Consider the following 15,165-nt stretch of genomic DNA (forward strand, 5'->3'; position numbering starts at 1 on the left):
TGTACATACTTTCTGTCTGGAAATAATTTTCTTTTACTAAAATTTATTAAAATTTAAAAGTACATTCGTCATCTGGCCGAGTAGACAATTTAGGGTGAAATCATGGTCCTATTAAAGTCAATAGGGGTTCTGTCACTGACTTCCATGGGATTTCTCACTTAAAGTACAGGTTTCTTTTACTGTTGACTTCACAAATGTTACATGACCCTACTTTAAACAGTCAAATTCATTAAAATAATCTTATTTAGATGCATTTCTGCTTACATACCACATGAAATCTGTCTCTTCTTTTAACGTTTATAAACATTCCTATGAAACATAGAATCTTTAAAGATTCACCAACACCTGATGATGATTCTCTACCTGAAATACTAATCCTTCATTTGATATAAGTTGGTTGCTGTGGAAGTGATTGAGTGAACACTTCAATGCATAGGTACAAGAAACCTAAGACCTGTCCATACTAGGGCACTCTGGCTAAAAAATTCCCACCAGAGCTAATCCTGGTATAGCTTGTAGTAGCACCATTGGGAATTTTTAGTGAAAATTTCTCTTGTATAAACAAGGCCTCACAGAGAAGGTGGAAATAAAATATACAAACAAGGTGTTTTGCGCTAGCAATTTCTCTAGTAGAAAGCTGTAGGAGAAGGCAGCTTGTGAGTGGAGGTCACAAGCGACATACCTGGCTACCCTGAGCAGTCACTCAATGTGTGCTGCTTTTTCTCGTTACCTTGTGAGCTCAAATCCTGAGGTGCCTGCCCCAATCCTCCACCACCACTCCCTTTTTCACCTCAGTAGTACTATTGTTGGAACATCCTTGTTTCCATTACTGAGCCAGTACTCTTCTTTGTTCGTAGCACTAGAAGACTGCCCATTTCTTGCCTTCCCCCTGAGAATGGTGGTCCTCCTGAATAAACAGGCTTTGGCCTGTGACAGGAGACACTCACCTCCTGAGTGCCTCCTGTTTGCTGGATGAGGTGCTGCAATTTTTCTTGGTTCTGGCACCCCCTGTGGTTTGTTGCCCTTGCTGGATGGGTCTCCAGTGTCTCAGCCCTCTGGCCAAGTCACACAGTCAGACTTGATAAATGAACCCCTTCTAGGGTAACAGAAGTTCAACACACAGTCTGCCCTTATTGGGGTCTTCAATACTGTCTCGGGACCCTTTACCTAAGGCCCAAGAAAGGGGCTAGATTTAAAGAGTCCAATTGGTCTATCCTCACCAGGGTCTTCACCGCTGGATCCCTTTAAGTCCTGTTCTTCACTTGGGCTGCTCAACTGAGTCTTGTCCCCGTCTCAGGGCTGAGGCCACTTTGCTAGTGGCTGGTGGCAGAATTGGCCCACTCCTCCAGGTCCCAGCCCAGGGACCCCCTACACACTGCAGCCATGGACTGCTTCCTTCAGTTTAGTGCTGCTATTCTCTGGTCCTTTTCCCCTGTAGCACCTTTCTCTGCACCCTGACCTCCGGGGCTGAAGTTCTCAAATCCTCTTTCTCCTCACTGAATGCAAGTACCACCAGAACCTTTCTTCTGGTTCTGTTCTCAAGCTTCAATAATCAGCAACAAGCACCCTTCCTTGCTCCTCTGGTCTCAGCCAGGAACTGACCTGCTCAGGCACTGCAGGTCCTTTTAACTGAGCCTCTTGGGTTCTGATTGGTGGCTTCATTGCAGCCTTTCTAGGTGTGAAGGCCCCACCTTCACTGCTCCTTTCCTGGTGCGTGGTAGGACCGCAAAGCCTTCAGTAGGCCTGGTACACCCTGTCACAGAGCTTTTTTTTGTTACTTTCTGATTAAATATATACAAATGTAGAATCCGTACCTAAATGGGGATTGGCATTATGTGGTACTTCTGGTCGTGCTATGGATAGCACAAGTAAGTCTTCACCTTAGAGCTAGAACTGTTTATGTAATGCATGTTCCTCTCTACCTTCACATTCTTTCTCTGTCTCTCTCTTCTCCTCCCCCCCGCCCCCCAACCCAACTCACCAGTTTTTATCATGAGAAATTCAGGTCAAATTTACCTTGGAATATTCTGTGGTGACTGGAGAACTTTAGAAATTAATAAACATCATAAGGCACTTGGGAAAAAGGATATATTTGTTCCTTCCTCCTGTTAAAGTCAAAATACTCATCTCTGAGGGTCCCCCCCCCCACTTCCCCTCCAAAAAGAAGTCTCAAGAAAGAATAGATTTGATGTTCCTAGGAGTCCCACTTAACTGTCTGTCTAGCACATTGTTTCAAGGAGTTCTCTAAAGCTCATAACACTTCCCTGGGTATTCATTAGCTATGTCTCCTCCCTAGAGACATTACACACAATCCCACGATACACATTTGCATTTTTAATACAACAAGCTCCTAAGATACTGAAACTTAGTTCAGTAAGGTTTGTCTAGGAAACTGCCATATCTGCCAGTTTCTGCCTTAGCTTTGAATTTCACTTTGTTTTTGGTGTTTTATTTTCCTTTACTCTATTAAGGGGACAGAGGGAGTCACGTGTCACTCATGCATTTTAGTTTTAAATGTGATCATGTGTTTGATTCCAGGTATCCTGAACTCTGCACCACTCCTTCTGCCAGGCCGGCACTTACTGAATGCAAGTTTGCTGGCCGCCAGTGTTGGTGGAATGATTCCATATATGATTGATCCTAGTTACACTATGGGACTTACCTGTTTAGGTTCAGTGTCAGCACTCTCTGCTATTATGGTAAGTCAGGGAGTTGCACAATACTCCAAGTGAACCGCGATTACTGACATATAGACTTTGTTTTGTTGCAATATCTGGTTTGCTGCAATATATGCTGAATGTCCACATAGCAACGGAGTCCGGGGGGAATCAGCATATACAGAATTGTCACTTGTTTTTTCCCCCAGATACTAAAATTGTCCCATAAATATATTGTGATGCAGTGGTTATCGTGCCATAAACCAGAGCTACTGTATCATGTGGGCAGATGAAGCTAATCTGTAAGGAGTGGTTTAGTATATAGCTTTGCAAGATATGTAATTTTTATATCCCTTTAAAATGTAAAATATCACCTTTTTGCTGAAGTATGTTATATCATAAGCTACTTCCTACCACATATATTGGACAACTCTGCTGTGATGCCCTGGTAAAAACTATGGTACTAGAGTGGAATGGGAGTTGACATGAGACTTTAAAGGATCTGAAATTGGGCCTTGATTCAGCAAAGTACTTACACATATGTTTAGTTTTGCTGAATCTGGGCCTTGGTAAGGAAAAAGCTAGTTTACTGTGCTGAATTATCCTTCTTGCTTTTGCTATTTTGGGCATTCAGCACCATACAAATACCTTTTAGTTCACTTTAAAAATAAAATACAGTAGAATTGCAATTCACCTTTTTAACTCAAGTATCATGAATTAATGGAACTATTCACAAATAGGATAAAATGAAGTAGATCAAGAGAGACCAGTTTAATGACGCCACAACATATTTATAGATCATCTACAAGTCTCTTTTTTTCTTAATCATATTTCTTCACCTTTGGTACATCAGCAGCACAGTTTCTCTTTGAATTGTAAACCTGCTGCTTTTAGGGATATAATCACTTATTTTTAATCAAGGTCCGTGTTAACAAAAGACCTTATTTATGAAGCTGTGTAATGTGTTTTTTCTGTCTAATTTTTGAAGGCAGAAATGATCAGAAATTCTATATGTTAATCTCTTATTAATCTCTTTTACATAGAACATACTTTGGATCAAATCATTTTGGAATCTGATTTAACACTTTTTAGTAAATATCTGCAATATTAAATATAGTCTCTCTGTGTTGCTTACAATTTGTTAGATTGTGGTGAAATGTATATATATTTTTTTCATCTTAAGGGTGTCACTTTAACAGCGGCTATCGGAGGTGCTGACATGCCTGTAGTTATTACTGTACTGAACAGTTATTCTGGATGGGCTCTATGTGCTGAAGGCTTCCTGCTCAACAACAACTTGCTGACCATTGTTGGTGCTCTCATTGGTTCCTCTGGTGCCATCCTCTCTTACATCATGTGTGTGGTAAGAATTAAATAGAAATTGTGTTCATACTTGAAATTATATTGCAAAATAACTGGGGAGCCATGCTCAGAATCTGCATTGGGCAGGGAAGGGATGTGAGGCAAAACTGCTATGACCTGTTAATGCTGTTTAGAGACTGGTAAATTTCTTTATGGTCTTAATTCAGATTGTTGGGTTGGACAGACTGAACCTTTTGTGAAAGTAGAAGCAGCAATTCTGAGATTAAACATGCCTGATTCTTCTGCAGTTCTGAAATACTTCTCCTTTATGAAGTCCCAATTCAACAACCCTTCCCTGGGCAGCAAAATAGTGAAGACTGTTTTTAATTCCCATTGACTCAGTGCTCAATTCAGAGTTAAGCATGCTTTTAAATGCTTTGCAGAACTGGAGCCTAGGAATCTGATACAAAATCCATTGACTTCAGTGGGCTAAGATCACGCCATGAATACCTAAGTAGGCTGACTCCTCAAACTTGAACATCTTTGTAATCTTTATCCATTAGCAGTATAAATTAGGCTTAAACTTGTCTGTCTGTGTTCACAGGAAAACCTGTTTTCGTGAGTGAACTTGGCTATGAATCTTTACAAAGCCTGTAATTTGTGTAGTTCAATCTGACGATGGCTTTACTTACCATTTGAGTTAATAATCTACAGTCTTAAGTGGTGATAGATGGTTTGTTCAGAGTTTGATGAATTTGAATCTCCACTGGGTGGCAGCAGATGCACATTAGTCTGTTATTGACAAATCTGGAATAATGTTATGGGTTTAAGTTTATCCCGTCATGCGTAATCATATTTTAGTATTAGTAACGGACTGTGCTCCTGGAATGCTTCCACACTAATCTTTTTTTCTTTTCCTCCATCTCCCTCTTGTTTTCTAAGCGGGATAGATAGCTGAAAACTGTATCCTTACTGGTTTCAGGGTAGCAGCCGGGTTAGTCTGTATCCGCAAAAAGAACAGGTGTACTTGTGGCACCTTAGAGACTAACAAATTTATTTCAGCATAAGCTTTCGTGGGCTACAGCTCACTTCTTCAGATGCATAGAATGGAACACACAGACAGGAGATATTTATACATACAGAGAACATGAAAAGGTGGAAGTATGCATACCAACTGAAAGAGTCTAATCAATTGAGATGAGCTATCATCAGCAGGAGAAAAAAAACCTTTAAAGGTATGCATACTTCCACCTTTTCATGTTCTCTGTATGTATAAATATCTCCTGTCTGTGTGTTCCATTCTATGCATCTGAAGAAGTGAGCTGTAGCCCACGAAAGCTTATGCTGAAATAAATTTGTTAGTCTCTACGGTGCCACAAGTACTCCTGTTCTTTTTGCGTCCTTACTGTGCAACAACTGCCACTTCTATCTGTTCCCATTATATAATTTTCGGACCTTCCGTTTCTTCTCCCACTCTTGCCTTCTTGCATATCAATGTTGCCATCTGTTCCCCTCATGATATTTCCCTGTTACCAACTATGACTGTCTTCCATTACTCTGTTTCTGGTAAACTAGAGCTGGTATCGTGTGAAGTGTCATGTATAATTTAATGTAAACTTTTGTTTCAATTGTTGCTCAAGAAAGATAAATAAAAAGGGTATGGTATGCATGGCCTGATCAGGTCTGTACATAGGCAAGTTTGGAGAGTAGGGGCAATCAAATTATATTTGCAAACATTTTGGAGAGTTTAGCTTTTAAGATGATGCTCAGTAACTCTTGTGCTGTTTTAACCCAGTATAGATAACAGTCAATCAGCATAACTGCAACTGAGTTACTGAAGTGCAATAAACACAATAATGTGGTGATATTTTTCAGCAGGTGTCAATTTTCTATCCTTCCCTAAGTAAGGGACTTTGTTCCATGTTATGAACTGCCTTCCAAAATGTTGCTTTAAATGCGTTACTGTAATCCATGGAACTGAACAGCTTTTATTCTTCAACAGCTCTATAATGAAAAAGAAACGTCACTCCCATGACCTGGTAGGCAAAGTCAGATTTAAGATGCTATAAACTCTAATAATGCAAACATGACTCAAACTGTGCCAATGAAACAACATTCTTCTCAATGTAATTTCCATCCAAAACAATATATTTATTGAAACTTATCTATTGCAGATGAGGAGGTGTTTGTGGAAATGTCTTAATGGTTGAAAGGTTCATTCTACTGGATTTTTAATAACTTTTTTTGTGATTAAAACTAACTTAATCCCAAGAAACATTCCAAATCTCTTAAAGATTTTATAAGTCATTCATGGAGGAATCTGCCTAACTTTCCCTGTTGTGCCTTCGACAGGGTGAGTTAGGGACAAAGATTTAACCTCCAAACCAAAAAAGAAAAACACTTTGCTGTTACAGCCTTCTTGTTACTGGAATTGGTTTTTTTTCTTTACAACCTTAACACAAGGCTATTTTCCTAGAAAGTTTTTGCTTTGTTAGGAGAATCCCTTCCCGTTTGCTTTTCGTTTACACATATAGATGGATAGGCTGTTTAACCATTAACTAATATTTAAGCACCATGCAAATTGCCTGTCTGTGGAATACACAATGAAGTTTAGACAGCAACAAGACTTAACTATTCTGGTAATATCTTGGGGCACTGTCTCCTTTTCTGATTTCGTGATGTTCTTGCACAATGAGGTATTTCTTTCCTTTTAACTTCCCTTGTAACCTTCCAAGTAAGGTACAAGTTTTGGGGTTGGCCTGTGTATCTTTAGGGAGCTGCTGCTGCTGCGCTCTCTCTCTCTCTCTCTCTCTCTGCGCACCCCTCCTCTCCCTCCTACAAGTTTTTACAAGAGTGGAGGTTGCTCTATATCTTGCAGGATCAGCCCCTGTGTCTTTAAGGCAATTGAGTTTTGTTGGGAGCATTCTCCTTTTTCCAGACCACATTAGCTGGCAATTAGCCACTACAGTGCAATTGCCAGTAAATTCTATTTTTCTCTTTTCCCCTTGAAGTAGGGGAGGTATTAGTGTCATAGCATACATACAAAATTGTGTACAAATTGTAGGTCTCAGAATGGGTCTGATCCAATGCACATTTAAGTCAATGGAAGGACTGCCATTGACTCCAGTGGGCTTTGGATCAGGCCCAACATCTGTCCTCATGATATCTGAAATGCTGCTACCACATCACTTGTGAACAAAGGCCTTCCACTTGTAACATCCTCATCTCCCTTTCTTTATTCTTTTGTCAGGTGTTGGAATTCTCCAGAGTGGCACCTCTTCTAAGGCTGTAGCAGATTTTGTTTAAACAGTTAATTTGGCACTGTAGACTTCCTTGTGGATTTTTCTCTCATTTGCATATGTGCAGCTCCACATCCGTTCTTATTAAAAGATTTGCTCTGGGCTATAACCTAGCATGGCGCACACACTCTTAGCCTAAGAGAAAAGTTATTTCCCTTTTATTCCCCTTTAAAGTTTGTCAGACTGTAATTACAACAAATTTTGCCTATTTCCTGGTAGTACCTGAATATTTTGAGACCCTTGCTCTTAGAAAGAGCATGCATCATAGTAGTCAGTGTCAGCTAGAGTGTTCTTGTTGTCAGTCCATGGAACTGAATTCTCAGGAGGAGTAGCTTTTTCAGCTGAGAGCTCACGCTTTTAGAACTCTCTTTTTGGTGGTCCACCAGTGTCTGGTTTCGGTCCTCTTCAGTTCCCTAACGCGTTGTATGATAGCATTTGGTTAGTTCGGCTTGTGTATTTTGCTTTGTTCTATTTTATTTTTCAGCTTGAAGCAGTGGTGGCAGTGTATGAAGCTACCCATAAGGCCATTTAATTGTCATACTATGATTTAGAGATTCTATGGTTACAAGAAGAACTGGTCAAAAACAGGGAACATCTTTTTCAGAAATTTCATCATTCCCACCCCCAGATTCCCTTTATTATTGAAATGTCTATTTTTTTGGTTGAAATGTTTTAATTTGGGGTAAAAAATGTTTTTTGGTTTTCAGAAAAACATGATACAGAAGAAAGTTTGCTTTGTAAAACTATTTTTCTGTTATCCTTGGATTTAGTGATCAGCTGGTCACTTGTTTTTCAGGCCATGAATCGTTCTCTTGCCAATGTCATACTTGGTGGCTATGGCACCACTTCAACAGCTGGTGGAAAACCTATGGAAATTACTGGTACTCACACAGAAGTCAACTTGGACAACGCAGTTGAAATGATAAGGGAGGCCAATAGCATTATCATTACTCCAGGTAAGAGGCAGTGACAGTGGATATTGTAAGATACTAAAGGGACATAGGTTATAAATCTTCATGATTCACAATCATAAGAGGGGACAATGTGGTTTAGTGGTTAAGGTACTAAACTTGGAGCCGGGTTGTCTTTAGTTCTGTTCCCTACTTGGCCACTAACCAATTGTGTAGCCTCCTTGGGCAAGTCACTTCAGTTTTGTGTGTCTTGGTGTCTCTTCTTACTGTTTTATCTAGTTTTAGTTCATAAACTCTTACAGTCTGGAGCTCTCTCTTACTCTGTCTGTACAGCCAACACCTAGCACAGCAGAGTTATAATCGTGGTGGGGACTTTTAGGCATGATCATAATACAGCCAGTAGCAGTAATAACATTTCTCTACCTTGGATTATTAGAACTGGAAGATTTTGTGGTTCTTCTCCACTAGCTCAATGTTCTTTTGTTTGAACTGCTGATAAATATCTAAATCCAACCACTGAGATAATAAAAATCCTGAAAACACTTCTCATAGATTTTATAAAACCTTTCTCTTGGCCAAATAAATGTAGGTTTTGTATACTTCTGTAGCCGAGTATCCTTTTAAAGAGAAGTTCGTCATTACTTATGTTTCAAGATTCGTTTTCATTAAACCACATGATGCCAGTGGCTGCATTGGACACTGGGCTGGCTCCCGGGTTTTTGCTGCCCCAAGTGGCGGGGGAAAGCCACGATCGGCGGCACTTCAATGGCAGCTCCACCGCGCCGCTTTCTTCTTTGGTGGCACTTCGGAGGGACCCGCCGCTGCCAAAGAGCCGGACGTGCCGCCCCTTCCCCTTGGCCACGCCAAGCACCTCCTTGCTGCACTGGGGCTTGGAGCCGGCCCTGATTGGACAGCATCTTAATATTAATGTATAAAACTCCACCAGCACTCTTAGTATCCTTCTATGTATACCTATTTAGGCAAATACACTGTTTCATAAGAGTTAGCTTTCCTTCAAATAGGCACAAAGATGTATTGTTTTGTTGTTTGGCATTTGTTGCTATTGTTGGTACTTCCGGCACTGTATTACTGGAAGAATGTTGCTTACAATTTATGCCCTTGAGGGTTTTAAGGGTGATGCATGTTCCTCTCATGCATTATTTCTGTACAAAGTTAATGAAAGTAAAAGAATTATATATCCCTAAAGTCTGTATTCCACCTGGATTTGCATTGTAGATATCCAAAATTTGGTGAAAGGTATGAGTTTGAAGGTATGACAGTAGCTTGTGCACCAGATTTTGGCTATGTTTGTGTGAAACCGCCTGTTCCAGTGCAACAGAACAGGATATATGTTTCTGTAAAGCTGAAGTTTACCATTTGTAGATTAGTTGTCCAAACAGATGTATTGATATCACAACTGTAGTTCAGTCTGGAGAGCAAAAGGAAGAAGAAAAAAATAGGTTGTGCTGAAACTCCCATGAGTTATCGTGATGTCTGAGTGCAGGTTTTTTATGCTTAGAGCTTCTGGTGTACATAAAAAGGAAAATGAAGCAACTTTTCCTACTCTGAACTGGAGAAACAATTGTTCAAGTAAGTGGAATGTTTCTTTCAGGTTATGGTCTGTGTGCAGCGAAAGCTCAGTACCCCATAGCTGACCTGGTGAAGATGCTGAGAGAACAAGGCAAGCATGTCAGGTAAGTACCATTGTGGGGATGGTGTGTGTGTGTGTGTGTTTGTAGCGGGAGACATAACAAAGGATTTTTCATTGTAAGAAAATGCCCTAGAAGTCTGCCTTTTGCTGTCACCAATTATGCTTGTGCTGATATGAGAACGAGCTAATTAGAGGAATGTTCTAGTCTTATCAACCTACCACAGAGTATCAGACAGTCTAATAATTTCATGATACTGTTTAATCACACAGGTATTGGTACCATTTATTGACTTCAGTGGAGTTGCATACGTTTATGTCAGCAGTTAATTTTTAATCTTTTTAAACTTAGTATTACTTTCTTGGTCTGTCATGCTGGGCTCCATCCTTACAAGCAATGGCTACAACACAATAACCTTTTACTACTGTTGCTCAATATAAGTGCTCATGAAATCTTTGGAAAGTTGAATCTTTTTTTTTTTTTTTTTTTTTTATATTCCCCTTCCCTTGGGAGTATCTTTCAAAGAACAATCATTTGGTTTTCTAAAGACACAACATATGGAGGAGACTTCTGTTCAGGAACAGCTGCTTCACTAAAATATAGCACGGGGTCCTGTTCAAATCATTCCTGTTTCCTAACTTTTGCTTCCCTCCCAGGGAACCAAGCGCCATGTCTGTTGCACTGTCACTGTCTTCTGGGGAGGTTTAAAGTAGGAGAGGACGTGGCTGTCCTGGAACTTGGGAGGGGAGGGCAGGGAAGAGATTGAGAAGGAGAAGGGAATGCCAGGAGAAATCAATCCAATACCAGATGGAAGGATCTTACGGTACCTCCACCTGAGGAAGCAATCTTCACACCATGAGTATACAGGCTTTATTTCCCTCAGGAAACTTAACAATGAAATCCAGAGTAACTGATTTATACTAATGGATTCAGTGCTTACAGTCTGAGGAGCCAGTAAAACACACAGTAGTAGCCAGTAAAAACACAAAAGGTGGGCAGCCCACCCTGAGTGGCTTTATTTACACTAAAAAAGGGGGTAAAACAAATCTGCATTTAAAATATTGGCTAAAAATCTCTCACACAAAGGCTAATAGCATAAAAAAATTCTACATTTTCAGCTTTTTCTCTCACACACACACTAAATGTCATCCTGCTTATTTCCCCCTTCTTCCCCCCCCCCCCACAACATGTTACAAGTTAGCTAAGAATGCTGAGTACTTGGTGGCAAATTCATTTTTAAATGCAGAAGCGCTGGCAGACACTGGGACCCTTAGGTGACTCTGGTGATGGGGTAGGAGAGGCATACAGAGCAGCAAGAGCGGTTGGCGATCTCTCAGGAGCCCTTTAGTCTCTGTCTAACAGTGGAGTGGTAGAGCCTGCTCTAAACTGTGGCAAAAGGTTTCCTTCTCAAGGACTTCTAGTCCTGAGGAGGGAAGGATCTGTTAAGATTAGCTCTCTGGTCTGGCATGTTCCTGAAAGTCCTTGTAAGGTCTTCTTTCTGTTGTCTGTCGCAGAGACTAACTTGCAAAGGATATGCTGAGAGCTCTGCCTGAGCCGTCTAGTACCTTTGCAGCTCACCATTGGACTCTTCCAAATGACAGAGCTGCATCATTTAGTCTTTTACACCCCATGCCCTTGGGTGCAAAATCATCTAGTTTCTGATTTGTTTAGAACTTTCCTGGTGACTGCCCACACTAGCTAGTTTCTGAAGAGGTGGGCTTTTGTTGCCATTGTAGCTCCAGTCATAACACTTTGGAGGCCAGGTTTTTTGACCTGTAGTTACCATTGCAAGTTGGACTGTATTTTTCACATCTGTATTTACATCAACTCCTCTAGCTCTACAGGTAAAGGCTGTTGGAACTCAAAACAAATGTTAAATTCCATAGAATTTACCCCAATAGAGTATGTTACAAAAAGGGGAAGCTAACAAACATGGAATCTTCAGTCCTTTCTTTCTTTCTTTCTTCCTTCCTTCCTCATAAGACTTAGCTTTCCAGTGCTTTCAATACGTGTCATCTCTCCATCACTAATTGTTTTGGAAGCTATTTTTTAATTATGGTAATTTAATATCTTAAAAATTGGTCAAGTCTCAGTTGTCAGATTACAAAAAGATACTCTGACTGATGCTGGTTAGTCAAACTCATTCTCTAATTTCTGCATATTTATTTTAAATAAAAGTGACTTTGCTTTGGAGTCCACGTTCTAGCAATTAGTGTGTTTTTTTTCTTTGTTATTTTCCATGTTCATAGAAACGATATTGATAGTACCCAGAAGTGTGTGTAGTATATAATTTGATGGATAAGAAAACCAGTTAGTAAAATTGTTCATTAGCAGTCACCTAAAATAATATACTTCTGTGTTGCAGTTTAATCTACATGTAGGAAAGCTGAATGAGGCCCCTGATGCCTTTCTTTCCCATTGCAATTCTTTTCATCTCTTATTTTCTCACCATTAGTGGAAGCTGGTTTCATTGCCAAATTGTGTTAAAGATCCTGAAGGTCCATTAGGCATGTATCAAAAAAACCTCATTTGGGGTAATATGATGAGTGTCCTGTTCTTCCTTTGATTTTTTCTTTTATAGCTTCTGTGTGGGCTAGCTTCCTTTTTTCATAATGATATAAAATATTATTGATTTCACCTTGCATGTCAGGTTTGTATGGGAAAAATATGAATGAAGCTTTGTAAAGTAACTGGATTATATTTAAAATGAGTCAGTTTCAGGAAGAGATTGCTGCACTGGTTACCTAGTATTTTAATGGAATAAATCTGTATTTACAGTTTGTGGTCATTTAGGCCTTTCATCACTTTGTGGAGCTCCCACAGTGTTCATTGAGTGCAGCTGCTGTCCCTCTGGTTTCAGTAGGTCTGAATGCCTCAGGACCCAAGCACTCTCAACATCCAGATGCAGTGACACACACACACACACACACACACATCCGCTGTGGAAGTGTGCCAGCATGGACATACGATTGTCATCAGTTTATGCCCATGCTGTGCCAAGAAAAATTGCATTTGTCATATGGTCTTTTTTTGCTTCATGGCTCATGATTGATTCAGAGACACTGTTTCCTTAACTTTGCCTGTAGCCATAACATGCTCAGTGAAGAGCATAGATTATATAACATGATGTATAGCAGGTCTTAAATTCAGAAATACAGGAGGGTTTGCAAACTTAAGTCTGCTTTAGTTATTAAAATGCATTGCTAACATCACCATTGACTTGAAATGATCTTGCAGCAGATCACATATTAAATATATTAATGGAATCAGGCAGAAAGAAAACTGCATGTTACTCAACCTTCCTGCTGGCTTTTCCTTTTTTGTCATTGACTGGTAGAGCTACAAAAAGTGTCATAGACTGGAAGGTTCCCAGAATCCATTAGGAGCTGAGGGAAGACACTTGGGATATGTCTACACTACGAAATTAGGTCGAATTTATAGAAATCAGTTTTTCAGAAATCATTTTATACAGTTGATTGTGTATGTCCCCACAAAAAATGCTCTAAGTGTATTAAGTCGGCAGACTGCATCCACAGTACCAAGGCTAGCATCAACTTCCAGAGCCTTGCGCTGTGGGTAGCTATCCCACAGTTCCTGCAGTCTCTGCTGCCCATTGGAATTCTGAGTTGAGATCCAATGCCTGAATGGGGCAAAAACAGTGTCATGGGTGCTTCTGGGTACATGTCATCCCTCCGTGAAAGCAATGGCAGGCAATCATTTTGCGCCTTTTTTTCCTGGGTTACCTGTGCAGATGCCATACCACAGCAAGCATGGAGCCTGCATAACTGACTGTCACTGTAAGTCTCCTGGGTGCTGGCAGATGTGGGACTCCATTGCTACACAGCAGCATCTCATTGCCTTTTGGCAGCAGACGGTGCGTTATCACTGGTAGCCATCGTCATCATACTCTTGGGTGCTCTTTTAACCGACCTCGGTGACATCAGTCGGGGCGCCTGGGCAGACATGGGAGTGACTCAGCCAGGTCATTACCGTCTTCTGCCAAGCACCCAGGAGATGATGATGGCAAGTAGTCCTACTACACCATCTTCTGCCAAGCACTCAGGAGATGATGATGGCTAGCAGTCAAACTGCACCATCTGCTGCCACCCTAAAGATGTAAAAGATAGATGGAGTGGATCAAAACAAGAAATAGACCCGACTGGTTTTGTATTCATTTGCTTCCCTCCCTCCCTCCATGAAATCAACGGCCTGCTAAATCCAGGGTTTTGAGTTCAGTCCTCAAGGGGGCCATTCTGTGTGACTGTTTGTGTTCCTTCTTGATGCAAAGCCACCCCTTTTGTTGATTTTTTTAATACCCTATAAGCCATGTCATCAGTCGCCCCTCCCTCCGTCAGAGCAGGCAATCATTTCATACCTTTTTTCAGCCCAGATGCCATAGCACTGGGATCATGGAGCCCGCTGAGCTCACCGCGGCAATTATGAGCACTGTAAACACCACAGGCAGTATCCTGGAGTATATGCAGAACCAGAACCTGCCAAAGCAAAACCAGGCAAGAAGGCAACGGCAGTGCGGTGATGAGGACATAGACATGGACACAGACTTCTCACAAAGTACGGGCCCCGGCAATGTGCACATCCTGGTGTCAGTGGGGCAGATTCATGCTGTGGAACGCCGCTTCTGGGACCGGGAAAGCACAGACTGCTGGGACCGCATAGTGTTGCAGGTCTGGGATGATTTCCAGTGGCTGCGAAACTTTCGCATGCGTAAGGGCACTTTCATGGAACGTTGTGACTTGCTTTCCCCTGCCCTGAAGTGCCAGAATACCAAGATGAGAGCAGTCCTCACAGTTGAGAAGTGACTGGCAATAGCCCTCTGGAAGTTTGCAACGCCAGACAGCTACCGGTCAGTCAGGCATCAGTTTGGAGTGGGCAAATCTACTGTGGGGGCTGCTGTGATCCGAGTAGCCAACGCAATCAAAGAGCTGCTGATATCAAGGGTAGTGACTGTGGGAAATGTGCAGGTCATAGTGGATGACTTTGCTGCAATGGGATTCCCTAACTGTGGTGGGGTGATAGACGGAACCCATATCCCTATCCTGGCACCGGAGCACCAAGCCAGCGAGTACATAAACCGAAAGAGGGACTTTTCAATGCTGCTGCAAGCATTGGTGGATCACAAGGGATGTTTCACCAACATCAACGTGGGATGGCTGGGAAAGGTACATGACTCTCGTGTCTTCAGGAACTCTGGTCTGTTTCAAAAGCTGCAGGAAAGGACTTTCTTCCCAAACCAGAAAATAACTGTTGGGGATGGTGAAATGCCTATAGTTATGCTTGGGGACCCAGCCTACCCCTTAATGCTATGGCTCATGAAGCCATACACAGG

General features: G+C 41.3%; 1 protein-coding gene across 5 annotated transcripts in view; it reads left to right on the plus strand.

The window, feature by feature from the left end:
• The window catches only part of NNT (nicotinamide nucleotide transhydrogenase), a 69,637-nt gene that overhangs the window by 35,725 nt on the left and 18,747 nt on the right, over positions 1 to 15,165 (plus strand). For all 5 annotated transcript variants that reach the window (XM_050946884.1, XM_050946886.1, XM_050946888.1 and 2 more), the window contains exons 16-19: positions 2,539 to 2,699; positions 3,841 to 4,020; positions 8,055 to 8,214; positions 9,782 to 9,863. In XM_050946884.1, the coding sequence (XP_050802841.1) occupies positions 2,539 to 2,699; positions 3,841 to 4,020; positions 8,055 to 8,214; positions 9,782 to 9,863 (583 nt within the window). The remainder of the gene's footprint in view (positions 1 to 2,538; positions 2,700 to 3,840; positions 4,021 to 8,054; positions 8,215 to 9,781; positions 9,864 to 15,165) is intronic.

Source organism: Gopherus flavomarginatus, chromosome 3 (genome assembly GCF_025201925.1).
Source record: "Gopherus flavomarginatus isolate rGopFla2 chromosome 3, rGopFla2.mat.asm, whole genome shotgun sequence".
NCBI lineage: Eukaryota > Metazoa > Chordata > Testudines > Testudinidae > Gopherus > Gopherus flavomarginatus.